At 38.3% G+C, this 22,291-nt stretch overlaps 1 protein-coding gene across 9 annotated transcripts in view; it reads right to left on the minus strand.

Moving 5' to 3' along the window:
- Window positions 1-22,291, minus strand: part of GOLGA4 (golgin A4) — a 65,507-nt gene that overhangs the window by 19,838 nt on the left and 23,378 nt on the right. For all 9 annotated transcript variants that reach the window (XM_027451376.3, XM_027451374.3, XM_027451373.3 and 6 more), the window contains 9 exons: window positions 21,506-21,693; window positions 20,368-20,451; window positions 19,408-19,555; window positions 13,171-13,349; window positions 12,555-12,686; window positions 11,432-11,587; window positions 6,199-10,502; window positions 5,235-5,356; window positions 2,621-2,751 (listed from right to left, as the gene is read on the minus strand). In XM_027451376.3, the coding sequence (XP_027307177.1) occupies window positions 2,621-2,751; window positions 5,235-5,356; window positions 6,199-10,502; window positions 11,432-11,587; window positions 12,555-12,686; window positions 13,171-13,349; window positions 19,408-19,555; window positions 20,368-20,451; window positions 21,506-21,693 (5,444 nt within the window). The remainder of the gene's footprint in view (window positions 1-2,620; window positions 2,752-5,234; window positions 5,357-6,198; window positions 10,503-11,431; window positions 11,588-12,554; window positions 12,687-13,170; window positions 13,350-19,407; window positions 19,556-20,367; window positions 20,452-21,505; window positions 21,694-22,291) is intronic.

The raw sequence follows: 22,291 nt of genomic DNA on the forward strand, positions 1-22,291 counted from the left end.
CTGGCGGGCGGTCACCAGTGGGGTCCCTCAGGGCTCCATTTTAGGGCCGGTACTTTTCAATATTTTTATAAACGATCTGGATGTAGGAATAGAAGGTATTTTGAGCAAGTTTGCCGATGACACCAAACTTGGAGGAGTTGTGGACTCTGTTGAGGGTGGAAAGGCCTTGCAGAGGGATCTGGATAGGTTGGAGAGCTGGGCGATCGCCAACTGCATGAAGTTCAATAAGAGCAAGTGCCGGGTCCTGCACCTGGGACGGGGAAACACTGGCTGCACGTACAGACTGGGCGATGAGACGCTGGAGAGCAGCCTAGAAGAGAGGGATCTGGGGGTCGTGGTAGACAGCAAGCTGAATATGAGCCAGCAGTGTGCCCTGGCAGCCAGGAGGGCCAACCGTGTCCTGGGGTGCATCAAGCACGGCATCGCTAGTAGGTCGAGGGAGGTGATTGTCCCGCTCTACTCTGCGCTGGTGCGGCCTCACCTCGAGTACTGTGTGCAGTTCTGGGCACCACAGTATAAAAAGGACATGAAACTGTTGGAGAGTGTCCAGAGGAGGGCTACGAAGATGGTGAAAGGCCTGGAGGGGAAGACGTACGAGGAACGGCTGAGGGCACTGGGCCTGTTCAGCCTGGAGAAGAGGAGGCTGAGGGGAGACCTCATCGCAGTCTACAACTTCCTCGTAAGGGGGGGTCGAGAGGCAGGAGACCTTTTCTCCATTAACACTAGCGACAGGACCCGCGGGAACGGGGTTAAGCTGAGGCAGGGGAAGTTTAGGCTTGACATCAGGAGGAAGTTCTTCACAGAGAGAGTGGTTGCACACTGGAACAGGCTCCCCAGGGAAGTGGTCACTGCACCGAGCCTGACTGAATTTAAGAAGAGATTGGACTGTGCGCTTAGTCACATGGTCTGAACTTTTGGGTAGACCTGTGCGGTGTCAAGAGTTGGACTTGATGATCCTTAAGGGTCCCTTCCAACTCAGGATATTCTATGATTCTATAATTATTCTTTCTAGTCTTTAATATATATTCACATCAAATTAGTCAAATTTTTAGCATCATTAACCACATTTAAAAACCAGCAAAAAGCTCCACAATTACACGTGCAAGCTTCGTTCTTGAAACTGGCATTATTTTTGCTTCATCTTCTTACCGTATGTGACAGAGAAACTTCTCTGCATAAATGTCTTGATGCAAAGTTTCTCAACCCTACCACGAGTCAAGTCAGGTATCCCTTGAGTAGTAACTGGTAACTCCATATTAAATTGAGAAAATCCATACAGCTGTGGATGCATATGTTCCTATTTTTAGTAGGGATCTCAACGAATAGGACACACACTCAATTTAACATAAGTATTTTTCCACTTTTGAGGTTCTTGCAATAACTTCAGCAAACAAGGCAAATTCTCTGTTTTGTTTTGTGTTTTTTTTTTCTCTCCCCAAATAACAGAAAAACACACAAATACACCATCAGGTAAAAAAAATAAAAATAAAATATCAAGACTACAGCTTACTGCAGTTTTAACATTGTCATTCACGTCCTCCAAACAAAAAAGTCAAATTAGCCTACACCAACAAGATTATGCGCCATGTACAGCATGTATGTTTCTGACACACATACAGACTAAATGTATGAGAAAATAGAAAGGAATTACATTTGCATAAATTCCAATCACAGACCTATTCGGACCTTTAAAGTTAGGACTTGAATAAGCCTGCCACACCCACCCAAATTGCCAGATGTCCAGAAACGGAGCAAAAGATAAAATCTACCTACAAGTTAGGGATTTTTAGCATAAAGCACTCAGACATGTTCAATATATAGCTCTTTGGACTGGTTAACTGAACATAAACACAAGTTCTCTTACAATTATTACCAATAGTACTATTCAAGAAACAATCTTTTTAATGGTTCTTTGTGCAAACAGGACTAAAGTTACCAAAATTACAGTCTGCATCCCAATACAACATACAGTCTAGCAACAAAAAACATTCAGTCTTTTGTAGTCAGGCATTTTTGCTCTACGTGAACTCCTAACCCGGCTAAAATAGAAGTCATCCCTGGCTGCTAACTTCTGGTTGAAATGTTACTATGTTTATCTGCAAATGTCATGCAGACAGACTGTTCACTTAGAACTAAAAAAGAGCTTTACCAGCATGAAAACTACACAAACAGACTGCACCCTGTACAAAACAGAACCTTACTTTAAGGGCTATGGCACCACTGCAGACAGAGTATCACAGAAGGGAGCTAGACCATGAGGATGACATATAAACACTGTTTAAAAACTTACAAGAAACAACAACAACATCTAGTAGAACTTAAGACTTACATGTAACTTGCTTACATTCATTTCAAACTGGAGCACAGAAAAAACTGCTTGAGGACAAAGACCTAAGCAGATAGTTTTTACTGGATCAGAGACAGGGCCTGGTTTCTGGTGTTTTTACATGTTCATAAAACATTTTAATTGGAAACTAGGACACCACACATGTAAAGTATAATTCAGTGATATTCAGAAGAACTTTACTGGAATGCATTGATTTTCTGACAAGTTTTGTAATGAAAAAAAGGAGAATTATTTTTGAAATGTATGTGGGCGTATCACTTTTCAGAAACATACCTCAAGCATTTCTTCATATTTTTCCACAGTTCTTTTTAGATCATCATCTTTTTCTGCAATTTTTTTATGCAACTGTGTTGTCTCTATGTGATGGTTTTCTATCAATTCAGACTCTACTTCCTGGGCTTTACCTGTAAAAAACAAACAACAACAACAAAAAAAAACAGGCAACATCAAAAAACATACTTATTTTGATAGATCATTGTCGCAACAGTATTACAGAACAGGTTAAAGATAACCATGAAAGGCATCTATAAAGAACACTTGCCAAAAGAATTCATTTTTCACCATAACAGTGACAATTATGTCACTTGACTCTAATATGTATGAATTTTATTGTTTACAGTTTGGCATCCAGATCAGTTTTTTCAGCCTGATGCTGGAACTTCTCTAAAAGTTAACATCACAACCAATATTTATCAAGTAATTCCATCTCCTACTCTATCTATAGAAGGGATCTGAAACAGCTCAGAATTTTCAGAAATACCTCACTTAGAGGTGCACTTTCAGTAACTGTGGAGTCAAGAGATACCTTCTTTCAACCTCCAACTTTTTCAGAAAAAAATCTGAAACATGCTGCAATCTAGTTATAACCACATGGGCATAGCAATCAGACACGAAACACATCTGGTACCTGTTATTGGTAATAGCGAATGAAGTCTGCAAGACTCAGCTAAGAAAACACAATTCTGATTCTATGCTGGTGTGGCCTCACCTTGAGTACCATGTGCAGTTTCGGGCACCACAATATAAGGAAATAAAAGTATTAGTGTCCAAAGTAGGGTTACAATGATGGTAAAGGGTCTAGAGTGCAAGACGTATGAAGAGCAGATGAAGTCCCTTGGTTTGCTCAGCCTCAAGCAGAGCAGACTGAGGCGAGGCCTCATGGTGGCCTGCAGCTCCCTCACGAGGGGAGCGGAGGGGCAGGCGCTGAGCTCTGCTCTCTGGGGACAGCGACAGGACCCGAGGGAACGGCATGGAGCTGGGACAGAGGAGGGTCAGGCTGGGGGTTAGGGAAAGGTTCTGCACCCAGAGGGTGGTTGGGCACTGGGACAGGCTCCCTATGGCAGTGGTCAAGGCAGCAAGTCTGTTGGAGTTCAAGAAGCGTTTGGACAATGCTCTCAGACAAAGGGTTTGATTTTTGGGTGGTCCTGTGTGGAGCCAGGAGTTGGACTTGATGATCCTTATAGATTCCTGCTAACTCGGGATGTTCCATTATTCTGTAAATTTCACTAAAAGGCATCCTTCAGTCAAAAACAGAGTGTAACAGGTTTGTTTTGCTAAAGCCAAAGTAGTATTACAACGAAAACTTACCACAGAATCACAGAATCACAGAATTTCTAGGTTGGAAGAGACCTCAAGATCATCGAGTCCAACCTCTAACCTAACGCTAACATTCCCCACTAAACCATATCCCTAAGCTCTACATCTAAACGTCTTTTGAAGACTTCCAGGGATGGTGACTCTACCACCTCCCTGGGCACCCTGTTCCAATGCCTCACAACCCTTTCAGTAAAGAAGCTCTTCCTAACATCCAACCTAAAACTCCCCTGGCGCAACTTTAGCCCGTTCCCCCTCGTCCTGTCACCAGGCACGTGGGAGAACAGGCCAACCCCCACCTCACTACAGCCTCCTTTAAGGTATCTGTAGAGAGCGATAAGGTCGCCCCTCAGCCTCCTCTTCTCCAGGCTGAACAAGCCCAGCTCCCTCAGCCGCTCCTTGTAGGACTTGTTCTCCAGGCCCCTCACCAGCTTCGTCCCCCTTCTTTGGACCCGCTCAAGCACCTCGATGTCCTTCTTGTAGCGAGGGGCCCAAAACTGAACACAGTACTCGAGGTGCAGCCTCACCAGAGCCGAGTACAGGGGGACGATCACCTCCCTAGCCCTGCTGGTCACACTGTTTCTGATACAAGCCAGGATGCCGTTGGCCTTCTTGGCCACCTGAGCACACTGCTGGCTCATATTCAGCCGTCTGTCCACCATCACTCCCAGGTCCTTCTCTGCCTGGCAGCTCTCCAACCACTCATCTCCCAGCCTGTAGCTCTGCTTGGGGTTATTGCGCCCCAGGTGCAGGACCCAGCACTTGGCCTTGTTGAACTTCATGCAGTTGACCTCAGCCCATCGGTGCAGCCTATCCAGATCCTCCTGCAGAGCCTTCCTACCCTCGAGCAGATCGACACACGCACCTAACTTGGTGTCATCTGCAAACTTACTGAGGGTGCACTCAATGCGCTTTCCATTAGAGGTGAAAGCACCAATGTGCTTTCACCTCTAAAAGAACCTGTTTTTTTGGTACATGTGACAGATACTTAGTTTCAATAGCTACCATGGATAACTCTTGCCATGACAGATGCAAACATAAACAGTGCAAGATCAAAGAGCCTATAGGCAAAGGAAGAACAACTACATGTGTTTTCCTAATTGTGCTACAATTAACATTTGTATGTGCTTTGCTAAGAGAGGTTTTCCCTGATTTCTGTAGGCAGCACTAAGTCATAAAATATATGTCTTTATCAGAATCCCAGGTAAAATGTCTTGCCCAAAACATCTGAAGATCCATTTTCTGGCTACCTTTTAGCCTCTCTTAATTACAGTTACATTAGTACTCCACTTACTGATCGTCTCTTTTAAGGCTGTTTCGAATTCCATTTCTTTTTGAGCCAGCTGAGTATTGAACTCTCTCATTAACTGCTTTAACGTGGAGTTGTGCTTTAATTCAGTATCTTCTTGTTCCCACCTGTACAAAGAAGTCAAAAACATACACTGAGGAAATAAAAGTTTAAAGAGACTATTAGAATAGCTTAGCAAGGTAGGAAATCTGGGAATATCTCCAAAACTATTTTAGAATGGGCTGGCTTTGAATTAGATGAATTCTGTGGGATTGTCCTTCCCACTGAATTCACCTGGAAGGTACAGGTGTTTCATTAAAAAGAAAAGAATTGAACCACCAGGCTCCCTCACGCCTCCTCCAGAAGATTTTTTTGTGGGCTTCTCCCCCAACCCCCGAGGAAGATGAAGAATCAGAAGTAAAGAATGGGTTCCTTACAGGCAGAGTTTTGAGGGACTTCTTTACTTGGGAAACTATTAGAGCACTGAAGAGCATACTACAGTTTCTGCAGTACATTATGAACAATTCTTGATATCATTTGCCTTCTACCATCTCCTCCTCTTCCCAAGTTCACAATCTGAATTTTCAATGCCTGCTAAGATGCCTCAGAGAGTAGGGATACAAAGCCCTCAGAATTAAGCTTTAACAGACTTTGTTTCCCGTCTCAGGGAACTAAAAGTGTATTTTATGTTCTGTTAATGCTGAAAATAACCATCACTGAAACAGATCAAAAGTGGTATTAGTTTGTCAAAAGACAAACCACCTTTTAAACTGTTGACTCAATGTTTTGTGTGTTCATGAAGTGCTACTATCAAGTTGTTCTTTTCTTGCTGTTTCTTTAAATCTATTTAGAAAAATCACAGAAAAAATAACAGTCATTGTTACAAACCAAACTATAAAAAAGTGGTCTTATGGTTTTAGTTAAAAATAAAGCAAAGAAATGTTAACCAGACCAGGAACAAAGAATTTACCTGATTTTTTGTTCCATTTCTTCTAAGGACTCTTTCTTAACTATGTCAAGCTCCTGCTGATGCTCTTTTCGCAAAGTACGCAAGTCTTTTTGAAGACTGTTTACATCTTTACGTAGTTTTTGTTTCTCTCTTTCAGTCTCTTCCAGTTTAGCCTGCAAATCCTTCTGCTGGTTCTGCATATCACTTAGTAACTTCTGCATCTCCAAACCAGATTTAGCTTTTTCTTCAACATTTTCCTCAAAAGCTTTCAAGTGGTCATTTCTTTCCTCCAGTTGTTGCTGTAAACTTTCTAGTTTTTCTTTGTATTTCAAACTCGCATCATCCATCTCCATCTTGTGACCTTCATTTACCCTCACCAGATTATTTTCCAACTCTCTTACCTTCTGTTCTAAAGATTGACTGACTGACTCTTTTTCCTGCAACTTTTTCTGGAAATCTCCAATTATGTTCTCCATATCCAAATGCTTTTGTTCTTTAGCTTTCAGTTCTTCCCTACTGCTTGCTAAATCACCACCACACCGAGCATGCTCATCCACTAACAATGAGTATTTTTTAGTTTGCTCCTCAAGTTCTTTCCTGAGGCTTTCAGTCACGCTCTGCTCCTCATGATTTCTCTTCTCAACACATTCTAATTTTTTAAGGAGTTCCTCCAGTTTGTTTTGCAGTTCTAGATGAGAGTCTTTACTTTCTCGTTGTTCCTTTTCATACTTCTTCAACAATTCATCTTTTTCTGTCAGGTCCTTCTGTAACACGTGAATTTTCTCTTCATACATCCGTTGGGTACTCTCAAGCATTTCATTTTTTTCCTGCTCTACAGCAGCTTTTGCACTCTCTACTTTTTGCAGCATTTCTTTCTCTAATTCTGTAGACTCTCTTGTTGACTTCTGGATTTGTTCTTCTAATGATCCAATTTTGGCCTCTCTTTCCTGCACTTTTTGTTCTAAGTCTCTTAACTGATTTTCTCTATCTTGCTTAAATTTCTCTAGCCGCTCCTTTTCTTCCATCTGAGTCATCAATTGCTTTTTAATAGAACCGATTTTTTGCTCTGCCTTCTTTTTCAGATCTGCCAACTTAGTGCTACTCTCCGCATTCAGTCTCTCTTCTAATTCTTTCAGTTCTTCCTCCTTGCTTTTAAGTATTGATGATTTCATTTGAACAAATTCCCTCTCTTTTGCTTCAAATTCAGCTTTCAGTGAATCTACTTTCTTTTCAAGATCAAGCACCTTTTCTTCAGCCTCTTTAAACCTATTGTCTTTTTCAAAAGCCACCTTCTCCGCCTGCTGGAGTTGCCAAGCTACCTCTTGTTGCTCTGTCTCTTTCTGTTCATTATACTTTTTAAGTTCCTCCATCAAGGAATCATTTTCTGAAGTTTTCTGAGCAATGCGTTCTTCTAGTTCAGCAAGTCTTGCAGCTTGGATTTTTAACTCTGCAGTTAACTCACTTTTTTGTTTTTCTATCCTGTTTTGCTTTTGTTCCAATGCACTTTTTAAGCTATCCAGACTTTTGCCTTGTTTAGCCAGCTCCTCTTTCAGCTTATTTAGCTCTTCATCTTTTCTATTGGCTTGGGTATTGCTTAGTTCAAGTTTGCTCTGCAAATCTTTAATAGCTTCATGATTTTGTGTAAATTTTGTTTGTGCTTTCATCTTCCACTCTGACAGCTTGGCTGTGCAATGATCTACCTGCTCGAGAGCTGATGCTTTTTCCTGACTCAGCGTCTCAACAGTGGTCGATAACTCCTGTACCTGGTTTAACAACTGCAATCGATCCTCTTCATGTTGCTTGCTTAACAGAGACATGGCTTCTTCCTTCTCTGTTAAACTTACCATACTTTCAAGTTTAACATTAAGCTCATTAATTGTTCTGTTGAGAGCAGAGATCTCTGATTCTTTTTCCTGGAGCTCCTCTCTCATTGAGGTGACAGCGTTGATATTTTCAGATAACTCTTTCCTGAGCTGAGTTATGCAAGTTTCTTTTTCTGATGCTGCCTGCTGCTGGTGCCCTCCTTCTTTTTGCAATTGTTCTTTTTCTGTTACAAGTCCTTCAATGTCAGCTCTCATGGACCTAATTAAGTTGTCCTTTTCTTGCAGCTGCTCCATTGACTTTTGTAAAGAACTACTGGCAGCAGAATGATTCTCTGTTACTACTCTAAGTTGAGCTTCTAGCTCAAGATTTTTTTTTATTTTAGCTAATACCACTTCTTTAACTTTTATAGTTTGGCGCTCACAATCTGCAATTTTACATGTTACTACACCAATTTTTTCATTACACTTTTCAATTAATTCACTGCTTTTTGTTTGCAACATATCTCCAGCATTCTTCCAATAAGCATCCAATTGTGCTATAAGGTCTCCCGACAACCTCTTAAACTCAGTTTCTTGTTGTTGAAATGCCTCCATTTTTTTCTCATAATTTTCATGATCTTTGTCTTGAGAAAACTGCACAGTTTGGAGTTTCTCCTCAAGTGTTTTCAGCATATCAGCCAGCTCAGTAATTTTGGCTTTGTCCTTTTCTTCAATTGCTTTCTGTTTACTGAGCTGTTCCTGAAGCCCCGATTGCTCTTTCAGGGACAGACTAAGATCACCTTCCAACTTTTGGAGCTGTGTTTTCAGGTCACTTTCACTACTTGACAAAGCATTCACATGAGCCAATGACTGCTTTAGCTGTTCTTGTAACTGGTTCAGGGTCTCATCCCTCTTCACCTGTTCTTCCTTCAGTCGGGTTATTTCTGTTCTGGAGCCCTCCTTCTCAGCACTGAAGGTGGCAAGTTTCTGTTTCAGGTCTCCAACTTCCTGCTCTTTCTCCTGCAGTTCCATTTCATGTTTTTCCTGGAGCTCTTCAACCTGCTGATTGAGTTTCTTTTCCCAGCTCTGGGTAACTTCTTCCAACTCCCTCCTATGAGCCTCAGCAAGACTCTCCAGTTGCTCTTTCTGATTAGATTCCAGTTTTGACACAGCATCATTGATTCCGGCTGAGCTGGCATGTGCCATTTCTAGCATTTTAGCATTGAATTCGCTCTCTTTCTGATTGAACTCCAACTGCTTGTTTTCAAGCTCTCTTTTTAGTTTAGATTCCTGCTCGGCAAGTTTCTTTTTAAAGGCTTCCTGCATATCTTTTGATTTCTGCTTCATTTTCTCCATTTTATTTTCCTGACGTTTCAGTTTATTTTCACATTCTCCTTGTAGAGCACTAGTTCTTTCCTCTGTGGCTAACAATTTCTGTTTAAGCTCTTCAACTTGTTCATTCTGTAACTTCTTCATGTGTTCAATTTCCTTTTCCTTCTCAGTTAGACTTTGCTTTGTCTCATCAGCCTCTCTTTGCAGATCCTTCAGTTGGGATTCATACTGTTGTGTGAGAGAGGTTACTTTCTGTGTATTTTCATTGCTTTGCTCTTGCAAATGCTGCTTCAGGTCATGTACCTGGGACATGTATGATTCTAATTCATTCTTGATTTCACTCAGCTGGGATTCAGTTCTTTCTAACTGCTCTCTAAACTGTGATTTTTCTCCTTCCAGATCTGTCAGTTTGTGCTGCAGCTTTGCTAATTCCTCTTCATATGTCCTTGCCTGCTCATTAGAAGTATTTTGATAAGACTGCGAAACCTCCTCTAGTTTTGCAGACACTTGGACAAGTTCAGCTTCAGATCTTTCTGCAGATTCTTTTAGCTTCTGCTCATGTGCTTTTATTTCCTCCAGATGTCTGTCCTTCTCCTCCAATAATTGCTTAAGTTGATTCAGTTCTTCTTTGAGTACCTTCTCGACTCCTTGAATAGAGATCTCATGCTCTTTTAACATAGTTTCAACCTCTTCTTTGTGCTGATTCCTCTCTTCTTCCAACTTTCCTTCCAATTCTTGCTTTGCTTCACCTGCTTTACTTTTCAATTCTGAGAGTTCTTTTTCTAAATCAAGACGTACTTTTAGTGCTTCTGATAGCTCAGATGACAGTGCTTCTAACTCAGTTTGTTTCACATCAAGTTTTTCTAAAGTTTTTTCATTCATCTCTTCTATATGTGTACGGAAAACTGTTTCTTTCTCTTTCAATATTGTATCTATTTCTTGTTCTTGCTTTTCTCTCATTTTTTCTATTTCAACTACATGTTGTTGCTTTAGAATTTGAAATTTTTCCGTCCAAAGCTTTTCTTGCTGCTGTTGCATGTTCTCCAATTCCTTCTTGTGTTTTTCAACCATATCATTAATTTCCTTATTATGTTGCTTTTTTTCAGACTCCACCAGAGTGCTCAATTCCTCTGATCGGTCTCTGTCATCTCGTGAATACTTTGCAAGAGAGCTCTCCAATTCAAGAATCTTCTGTTAGAGAATATAGATTTAAAGAATATGAGTATTCCAAATATAACAAAATAATCAAATTAGAAAAAACAAACAAACACATACACAGGAAAATTGCAAGTATAGTTACAAGTCACTTATTCTATTGTTTATAACAAATATCATTTTTTACATAAACCTTTAATTAATTTAGTTTGTTTTTGCCATTGCTTCCATGAAGTTAAGTTAATTAATTGAAAAAATAAAGTTATATTCCACTGCAGTGAATAGACAAAATAAAAACTTTGAAAAAACATTTAATTAATTCAAACAAAATAATTCATGCAGTACTTCTGAGAACAATGTTCTTTTGTTGTTGTTGTTAAAGAACAAACACACAGGATTAAACATATCTTGAGTCCATGTGGACTACTGGGCTGTATAGATACACACCAGTTTATCTTAATTCCACCTCTCAGTGAATTGCTGCTGTAAGAATAAAACGCCTCTAAAGGCAAAAATTCCAACTTAATGTTTGGGGTGTTTGTTGAATAATGTACAAACTTGTTTTAGCAAATAATACAATCTTACTTGTGACGTAATGCAAAAGATACTTTAAAAAATTACACAAATCCTTACTTAAGCATCCTTAAAGTGTTTGTATGGTAGTAGTATTCAGAAATTAAACTGGTTAAAGCTTTAAACTCCTGTGTAACGTACATAAAACCTATGTACATGGGTGTACATTGGAATGAATTTATATCCTACATTGTGAAATTAAACCAAACCTGATGACAATAAATCCACAGCACCTGTAAACCTGTCACAGTTTTTTTAATATATATATATATATATATATTTTTTTTTATATATATATATATATATATAAATATATTTATATATATATATATAAAACATATGTACCAAAATAAATTCTTTAAAGTGTTTTCTCTTCTGGAATATTTACTCACAGTTCTAGAAGCCTCTACTTCTTGATGCATCTCCTGAAGTTTCTTGTCACACTCTGCCTGTATTGCTTTCTTCTGCAGCTCTAATTCTTCTAAGGCTAGGGATTCCTGTTGCTCTTGTTCTTGGAGGGTTTTTAAACACTCACTCTGATTTTTCTCCTGTATAAAAATGAGCAAAACAATAAACTATAATAATGGTCCACACCTTCAAAAACAGTACAATAGGACATTTATAAACAAGTTAACATAATCATACATATTTTCTCCACATACAAAACACAGTGTATATTTCATCTGTGAAAATTGTTATAAAATTAATAAATAAAATTGTATATTTCATCTGTGAAAGTTGTCATAAAATCATTTCAATTTTCTTTTCTTGGCAACCATTTGTCTTTGTTTAACAAATGTAACGCGACTTCAGCATTTAATAGTGGAGACCAGCCAAATGGAGAGTAACATATTAGAGAATGAAAGATCTGTCCTCACTCGATTCTACCACTAATATATTTTCACACTTTCAGTCCTAGTCTCCAGCCATCCTAGTCTCCATCCACAAAAGAGAAGCATAAATGAGCGTCCATTTATTAAATGAAACTGCACAATGACCTGAAGTGGACTATAGATTACAGAAAAGAGCAAAGAAACCAGTGATCCCTGCCAGCCTGACTTTAAAGGATTTTTTTTCCAGAGATCAACCACTATGCATGTATAACTCTGTCAACATAACACAGACAGACACAGTGGATATTAATACATTTCAACTAACAGCCTCATTCCTTGTACCTCTTTTTCTCTAGTTTCTGTGGCCAATCTCCAATGATCCAGAGGTAGAAATTCAAAAAAAAAAAACCAAACATGTCTAACAAAGTGTTAAAAATAAGAATCTTTCCCAGAACATACAGCTGTCAGTGAACATCAATAGTGACTCGTTATCATTATTCAGTCTGAATCACTGCAGCTATTTTCCTTTCATGCTCTTAAGTCTCTGAGCTTCTGGACTTTGGGAAGGCACCCATATCTGAATGCACAAGGACTCCCACTGTGGACTGAGGTCAGATTAAGACCTCTAGTTCCACCTCAGACTTAGAGAAATGTCTTTTCTAGACATTTTAGCAATCCTTACAAGAGCTGCCTTCATCTTCTCATGGAACTCCTTTTCTTGGACCCGCAATCTCTCATTTAGCTCCCGATCTTTGGTTGCCATTTCTTTTTTATGTAATTTTTCCAGTTCAGCAACCCGATCTTCTGAAGACTTCTACGAATTACAAGTCAGAAAAAAATTATTTTGAAACATTAAATAACAAACTTTGCATTATTCCGCAATAAGAAAAGCAGTGCAGAGAGAAGAAACCAAACCTATTCGCCTCCTTTGAATAAATAACAATTACTTGAGTCACTTAATAGTAATAAGCCCTGTCAGATGTTATTTTCAAGATTGAAGTTATCCACCTTCCTTCTTAAGTCTTTCATACTTCTAGTAAAAGAAACACTGTTCATTTTACAATGACTAACATATTGATTTTAAACTTCTAGTGAGTAACATCTATATGGAGAGTTTTTTAGTTTATCTTATGTTTTAAATAAATCATCAATCCCAGAAGTTATTTTTTCTAGAATACATTAAACAGCAAGAATTTTATAACAAAGTTCTGATATATCAATGCATTTTACAACTATAGTTTACTTGCAATTGCATTATTAGATTAAAACAGCAACACAGAGGGAGTTTCAGCTTTTACCTTCATAATCTCAACCACCTCTTGTTTCACTCTGGTTAACTCCTGTTGAAGATTTACCCTTTCTTCCTCATTTGCCTTTTCTATTGCTTTGATTTTTTCATCCATTTCTGCCTGCAATTTTTTCCGGGCTTCCTCTGTTTTTTGGGCAATACTCAGAGCCTTCTCAAGCTCTTCAAAAGCTGCAAAGAAAAAATAAAAACAAAACAAAACAAAGGTAGTCAAGAAGTAGCTCTATCACTTATCAAAAGAACAGCTTCCCAGTAACTGTAAATTAGACAAGTGACAGAAGAAGGAGCTTAAGAATCCATCGAGAATTCACATGGGTTTATTATCTAAAAAGGAAAGAGAATCGACAAATAGCTGTGAATGCCTTAGTTGTTTCTGGAGTTCAATAGCTTCTATTTCTTTCCCTAAAATCACTATAAAGTATAAAAACCACATTAAAAACAAACAAACAAACAAAAAAACTATGGCCCCTTCTCTGGCTATATGTGCTGAATAAATGTCAGCTTTTCATGAAAGAGCTCTTCCTGAACAGAATACTGAAGTATTATACCAGAGCAATTTATTTACCAAAGAATTGTTCCCTTCAACCAATGCAACCTTGATAATCTTCTCTTTAAACTTTGTGTTTTTGTGGAGTCTATAAAGATGACTTTTGCCAATTGGCTTTTGTCAGTTTCATTATTTCACTATTTACTTTTAATATAGACTACTATCAACACAATTAAAAGGGGCACTGGAAAAACGTGTGTGTGTTACGAAGACTGTCTTATGCTTATGATCTTTGCAAAAAAATCTAAGGAAAACATAATTAGCATTTGCTATCAAAAAGCTTGAATATCTATAAGACGTTACAAAAGAACTCTCAAGCAGGAGCAATAAAAGCTATTTACTTTTGCATGAAGTGCATAAGTCTGCTGAATCGTTTTAATTTATGCATCAGAAGCAATAAATCCACAGCTGTTTCCTACGATAAGCACTATTTTATCATACTTTATTCACTCCATAGATGATCATCTAGATGTAGACAAAAAGCAAATCAATTCCTGCATTATGAGCTGTTTTCTTCTTACTGTTTTTCAATATCAGCATTTGAGTTCCTCACTGAAACTGATGGCAGAACCTGCAGAGATTTACACAAGACTAGAATGTCATTGCTATCAGGGAAGTCCCTTTTCCTGAACAGGGTGTGAATATGGAAAGCCCCTGCTGCATGTCAAAAGAAAACGCAGTCTCAAAACAGCATAGTATACAGTTAATTCTTTGCAGAAAAGAACTTAGGCCAAAAACCTCTGTAAAATTCAAAATCATAGTGCCAGTATCACATTTTTAATTTATCAAAGCACAGAAAAACTTGGACTGGTTGGATATTAGTCTGAGAACAGTCATCAAATCTTTTTTTAAGATGATATTTAGTACGCTAGTCCTTCTTGCACTCTACCCCAAAAGACAGACATCTCTAATTTCTTCAGACATCATTACTTAGTAGGCATTCACAGCAATTCCTGTAATCCTTTTTTTGTGAAACAAGCATAAACAGTTATCCATCTTTAACAACATTCAGGCAGGAATTTGAGAACAGAAATTTTCAATTAAAAATCTTCAGATAACTTCTTTGAAACTGGAGCCTTTAACTACAATCTATGTTTTATGAGCCACTGCGGCAAATATGTTTTCAAGTAAGTTAAGTCTGTAAGACTTCATTCACCCAAAGTCTGACCTTTTCCAGCTGTTTTCCGACGAAGCCTTTCTATGACTACTCACAGCAACAGTTATGGTTTAGGATGCAACAGGGCTGCTATGGACCCTGCCAATACTGAAGCACATCACGGTATCTACTTTTTCATTCCCAATTCTACTTCAATACCAGAACTCTTTACAAAAAGCTAAGAACTCTAGAGATTATTTCAAAGAGCAGAACAGTCTAAAGCACAATGCCAGCATGCACTAGGCTTATAGCTCCTTATGAGAGGTAGCTACCATGTTTCCAAGCACGGTTCTTTGCTGTCCCCAACAAGGCAATCACCACCTGGGGGCAGGTGGGTTCCAGTCCTTCTCCGTCACCCCCCAACCCATTACCAATGCAGGCTGCACAACTGTGTCTGGAGATTGGCAGGGACTTCTCTCATTCCCCTTCAGCCCTAGCAAAAGCACACAGAGACAGCGAAATCAACCTAAAAAAACCTACCAACTTTTACCAAATATAGCTTTGCAAATAAAACTGCGATGAAAGGATATTAAGTTACTTCACTTTCTCATAAGCATTTTCTGATTCTTGTTCTACGCAACATAAGCTTGATTTTATTTGAGAGAAACCTATTCCTTCTGAGAAAGGAAGGATATTGCATTTGCCACAGCCCACAGATCCACTAGAGATGATTCAGGATCACGCTAGGATTGACTACTGAGATTGTGATAGCTGAGCCACATGCAGTATGACAGCTGCATCGCCATAATTGCAAGCAGGATGCTAAGACAAACGCCAGACAAAAGCTGGTGGATAAAATGTCAAGAGAGCATGAAAGCACAGAGAAGCAAGACACACTTCGTTCTCTAAAAGTTAAATTATATGCATCTCAGGCCCTTTTAGCACTTCAGCAAAACAGAACATTTGACATCAAAGTAGTTAATTCTAGTGTAGCATGGCACAAGCAAGTTTCAAACCAGTAGAAGGCTAACACCAAGGAGACAGAACATGGTCTAAATTATTATTACTACATCCTTATCTACTGAAGCTTTTAGTTCTACTGTGGATGAAAGCCTAGAATAACAAGTCTGTACTTTTATCCAAATACATCTATTCTGAACCCAAAAAGCAGACAATGCCTTTGTTATTACCCAACCAGCACAGCTACTGTTGAGAAAAGCTCCTTCCATCTAAGGTATGGATGAAGTTAAAACTCACATAGGCACACTGGCAAAACAGAAACAGTAACAAGCACATCAACAAGGCCTGGGGCAAGGCTTGCAAGATCTCATTCATCTGACAAAACTTAACGAACAGGAAGCTTTCCTGTGCAGTGTATATAATTAAAAAGAGCCTGAGCAGAGTTTGAAAAGTGTCAAGTTTGCAAAACTCACTTTTATAAAATGTGCACTAGAAAGTTGACTGTTTTACATATGCTACTCCAAGGTATTAGTCACAGCTCTCCCTGCCTTGCCTCTGCTACCCAGAGTAATCCCAGTCTGTACTGCGAAGACTTCTTGATTATTCTCACCAGTACTGCAGACGTGCATTATCTTCAGCTCTAGTGCCATCTACTGCTGGGAGCTGTGAAGAAAGCACTGAACAGAAATGGCAAAGGAGGGCTTTGCATACTTTCATACTGAAAGCCAAGAGCCAGCATCTTGTCAAAAAGCTACTTGAGAAATAAAGGCTCGATCCATTTCCTATAGTTGGTTTGCACGTCTAGGTAGGATTTATAAATGAATAATCGATGCTTGTTCGTTCTTTGTAGAAAGGTGCAAAGCATAAGCTAATTAAGATTGCAAAGGAAATTGCACCTCCAAAGAACAGCCAAGTAAAGCAGTATGAATTTGCTATCTAAGGACTTTGTTTTACTTTACAGAACATAAATAGGTCAATAACCTGCATTCTAAGAAGTCTGAAAAGACATGTCAAGTATTCAGGAGTAACAGAATCCTAACAGTAAGTTTACAAATGCTATGACTAATTTTGTTGAAGGAAAATATAAATCTATGTACATTGCAAAGCATTAAAAATCAGTTGCAGTTGCTGCAAGTAAAAGAATTGCCATTGCCTGAGAAACACATAATTTACTTTTTAGAGCCCAGCCCAAGCACCCAATGTTTGATGTAAGAAAAAAGAGCCCTTACCCCAGTCCTGTTCATACAAGGCTTGGGAAAGGCACCATGATTCACTTATTGGCATGTGTGGATGCACAAAAACAAGATGCTCTGTGAGATTTCAATATAATGCATCTCTAACTACAAAAAACTGAACTGCAACATTAACTGGGAGACTCAGTTACATTTTACATATCATGCACAAAATAAGCATACGTATCTTTTTACTATTTCAGCACACAGAAATGCAGAAACATTAAGCTGTCACAATTCCTACTTGTAATAATTCAAACACTGGTGCTTTTCAGCAAAGTCACTTCATCACACAGAAAAAAAAGCCAGATATGTAACACTAGTTCAAAATATGAAGTGGCCACAAAATATACAATTTGTTAGCCAAAATTATGCCCCTATGATGAAGTAAGTGCCAAGTATAAGGGTATTACGCTTATCTTTATTTTGCCATTAGTAAAATTTAACATGTCTATAAACTCTTTATTCCACACGGTAAATTCTTCACTGAATCATAATCTAGAAAAAAAGTCTAGAATTAAAAATCACTTACATTAACTAGCCAAGAAACATGAGATATGCTGAACTCAAATACATGAAACCATCATTTCTTAGGACTGGTGAAAATCAAGGGCTGTGACCCAGAAGTAATTCCAAGCTCTCCCAATATTCATGGTGTTTTTCTCAGATGGCAGAAGAACTGTTTCAGCTGTACTAAATTCTATTTCAGTTGTGTACCACAACTTATTTAGAATACATAGGAAAACCTAACAGGTCACCTTACAATTTTGCCTATCTTAGAACTTGTATTAACGAATTTTCCGAGGGTTCCAATATCCATACATGTATGCTTAATAGAGTGCTGAAATAAGGAACTGAAGTTAAAGTGGACACTTATGCACCATAAACATTACCAGAAGCACTTAAAATAACAACGAGAGAATGTTTAACATACAAACCTCCTCTTTGTACAGTGCAAAGTATTCAATACGTTATTCATTAGTGAAATTACTTGTCACTACAATAACTAAGTTTTCTAGGTAGCCAGAGCATCATATTTAACCTACTTTCAGTTTCCAGCTACATAAACCAGAGGAAATTACATTATTAACAAGTGCATGTAGGTATTACTTCCTAATTAGAGGTTTCTACCACTTCAAAAGCTGCTGTACTTCAGACAACAACAGCAGTAACTTTGTACCTACAGAAGCACTACAATGATACTTAAGAATTTATTTTTAAAGACCGTATCTTGAAGAAAAGCTTTCTAGTCTCCAAGAAGTGAACAAAATCCAACTTCAGCAAAAGAATTACTGATTTCTGAAATATGCATTTTCCAAAGCTAAATGCACAAGCAACCTGAAGGGGTAGGAAAAGAGTTTGTTATTTTGTTTGTTATTTTTTTATTTGTTTTGTTATATTGTTTGTTATTTTCATAGGGTGTTCAAGTGTCCTCTGTATGAACACCCTGTGTATTTCCTTTGCTGGTTTTGGATGTTAAATTTGTTCTGCATTACAGCAAAATGAACTCGCCAGACAAACTAATCTCTAAAATTGGACATTCTGGCCTAATTTACAGATTCAAAATAAACTGCTATGAAGTGTATGGTTAGAGCTTCTCAATACATATTATAGAAAAAAATAGCATAATGCATGTTTTATGCAAACTAACCACATCTTAGCTTCTGCCAAGACAGTGAACTCACCCTAAATGCTTATGAGAACAAATTAAATGCTTCTATAAGAATATTTATAGATACAGTGCAGAACAGTTTTCATGTTTAAAAAACAGAGTGGGGGGCTGACTACAAGCACACCATTTATGTTATCAAATTTCCAACAAAAGCAAACTTAATTGTGTAATAGCTGTATAAACACTAGGTTCCAAGACTGAAACAAAAGTATCATCATTGCTGTTTCACTAAGGAAAAAAAAAAGGCAGAAATGCTTCCACTACACTTATCAAAACAAAATGTTTATTATGGTTGTAACACATCCTTCTGTCTCTAGTTCTTCCCAAGCTCTTATGCACTCATCGCTGCTTTTTGTATCAAATACAGATGGCATTATTATGATAATTCATTTTTAAAAATCGTCTTTCCAAAGTTTTCCTCCTGAAATTACACCAATACAATACTTTATCAATATTTTCTCCTACACAAAGAGGGTACAGCTTCTTCAGCGGTTGCCCTCCTCGCTACAGTTGAACTTAGACCAGAGTATCACACAAAACACTCAAACTGGTGGTCGGAAACGAAGTTAGTAATGTTAGTAGGGGTGATATGGCAGAACATTCAGAAAAAAAGCATGTTATAATATCCATTCCAAACAACAACTGATTAAAAACTGCATAAAGACCATGCTGAAGCGTCATCGTGTTCAATGTGAAAGCTAATAATCTCCAGAATTTCTTACCAGCTTTTTCAGACTTTTCTTTCTGTTCTTTTAATTCCTCGCCTTTTGTAGTTATTTGTTTGATCCGAGCACGCAACTGAGCTACCTCTTCTTCCTTCATTTCCAATGTTTCGTGCATTTGTCGCTTTGTCTCTGCAATTACCATGCCCTGTGGAAAAGGTCCTTGTGATAAAAAGCTAACAAACATATAAAATGCATATCAAAAACAACTTCAAGCCAGGACACACTCCTTGTCAGAAATACACTTTACTCCACTATTGCTACATTGGAAATCACGGTATTTTTCTGTCAGAAAAAACAAAGTGATAATAAAAAGACGGTAAGAATAGGGATTATTTTGATGAATAAGCAAAGTTTATCTAGTGATGAAAAGAACTCCTCCAAGGAACAAGGACCGTCAGAAAATTTTCTTTTCCTGGAACAGATTCTTTTATCTGAAATATGCATTCTATAAACAAACCCAAACTAAAAGAAAGCACTGTTGCATGTCTACTTCTCCTCAGAGAGCATGCACAGATGATGAGTTAGTCGTGTTGCTTGTTACACTACCAGAAGTTACTCTAAGTAACAACTGTGACAAAAAATCTTGTAAGCAACAAAAAATGACAAACTGGAACTGGGCATTTAATTCCCTTCCATTTTATCTCATCTTCATTAGGTTTTACTTTTAAAATCTTGCATTGAGGTAACCACTAGTCCACTTAGCATTATGCCTTTTCAAATTACATCCTATATAACATATTCTTGCAGTATTAAGTACAACCTAAGAGAACATGCTAAAGTATCTATATAATAGAATTCTCAAGTAGCTTAAATTATTTGCTTGTTGAAATTGGATGTAAACTAAACCAAACTAGGTAACTAAGAACAGTTTCTAATGCTAGAAAGTCAGATATTTTTCAGTGTTTAACCAATCTTCTTCCAAAACTACAGTTTAAAGAAAAAATCTTCCTAGTTTACCTTGTCTTGTTCTAGCTGCTCAATCAAGTTCTTTGCATCACGCAGCTGCGTAATCAGTTTAGTCTTCTCAGCCATGTGGAGGTCCTAAAAAAAAAACAACAAACCACCAATCACAAGAGTTTAAAATGTCACCAGGAATAAGAAAATAGCTTCTGACAAGCAGTTTAGGCTCTGCTTTAGAAAAGAATCATAGATTATTGGTCCATGACCAACAAAGCTGTTGTTACATTAAAAACGTGAAGCAGGCTAGGAATGAGACCCTGTACTATGCCTCAGAGGTAGAGCTGAGGAGGAAGACCACCAAAATCAAAGGAGGCAGCTTGAAATTACTTCTAAATCTCCCAGTGCTAGATTGCCCCATAGATTGCATTGCAATTCAGGTATCTGAAGGCGCAGATTCTCTTGTGAACAGAGTTGATAGAGTAAACTGGGCAAGAACATGCCTAAGGCATCTGCTTTTCTACCTCCATCTTGGCTTACAAAGGAATCTCAGCAATGCAGCACTTTATCTGTTCTTGTTCTGAAAATTCTGAAAAGTGCTTGAAGCACTTGAGCTCTTTCAAACTGAGCTAACGCTCATAGACCAAGAGAAGAGCGACTGTTTTCCTGCACTAAAGCCGAGTACAGCTGTACTTCTCATACTTCCATTACTATCAGTCACCTTACTTCTACTTCACAACTCAGCGTGAATGGCCTTAAAAGGAAAACTGAGCAAAGTCTTAATTTAGCTTTGGCACTGCATTTACCTTTAATTTGTACCTCACCTTCGCAATATTGTGTTTTCCGCTATCCTTCCTTTCTGTTTTCTATTCATTTACATAGCTGATGCCTCTCACTTTTCTCACTTCCTGTCTTCTCTGCCAGACAGTCTTTCCTTCCCCCTCACCTTCCCCCATTTACTTTTTTTCCTGATACCATTTTAGTGGTTATTCATATGGTAAGATTTCATGTTCTTCTCTACAACTTTTTGAAAAATTGCTCTACATGTTCATTCCAGGCTGGTTTTGCACCTTGAACTCCAAAGAAGTTATGGTTTCTTGTGATGGTTTGTGCTTTAATGACTTGTCGTATACATTCTACAAATACTGGAATTCTTACACTGTTCTGGTAGCTACCCATAAAGTTAAGAGCATTTTACCTTCATTTTCTCTAGCTCCTGAAGTCTCTCTTCTAATTGCTCCTGAAGCGCCTCCTTCTCGTTGGTTAGCTGGGCACAGCGCTCTTTGTGTGACCGAATCATCTCCTTACAGCGCTGCAGCAAGTTCTCTTGGCGCTTCACCCTCTGATTAAGAGTTTCCAGTGTTTTAACAGAATCTTCATTACCCTCTACAGACAACATACCAACATTATCATGTGTACACTTTTTCCAAAATGCAGATCCGCTTTCATCGTTCACACGGTGTGAGACTGACAGCTCTCTAAAGTTGTGCAAAGTCTGCAGAACTTCCTAGTGACTATTACAACTGCATTTCAGGTCCAGACAGAAATGTGCACACACACACACAGGATGGCAAATACAGTCTTTAATCCCAAATTATTTCACAAAGCCCCAGCTACTATACAAGCAGCAAAAAACAAACTATTACTCAACAAGGTTTTCCACGAAACTGAAAAGTTACCAAGATTTATAAACCTGTCCGCTGCCACTAGGTGAATATTCACAAGTGGAGGGAAAAATGCTAAGCAAAACAGATCACATCTCCCAGTTATGAGGCAAACAGACTCCTCTTTTCACAGTGTTGGGTATGACAATTTTTATATACCCAGGTTGGCAATACTGAATTAGGCAGGAAAAAGGTCAAGTTCAGTGTCTTTTTATGCTGTACCCTTCCCTGTATCTTACTGTGTGTTCTGCCCTGATGATCTGAAAATAGGATCAGACATTCACAGACTTTCATTTTGAGACTGTATGTCTCACACACTA

Source organism: Anas platyrhynchos, chromosome 2 (assembly GCF_047663525.1).
Source record: "Anas platyrhynchos isolate ZD024472 breed Pekin duck chromosome 2, IASCAAS_PekinDuck_T2T, whole genome shotgun sequence".
Lineage (NCBI taxonomy): Eukaryota > Metazoa > Chordata > Aves > Anseriformes > Anatidae > Anas > Anas platyrhynchos.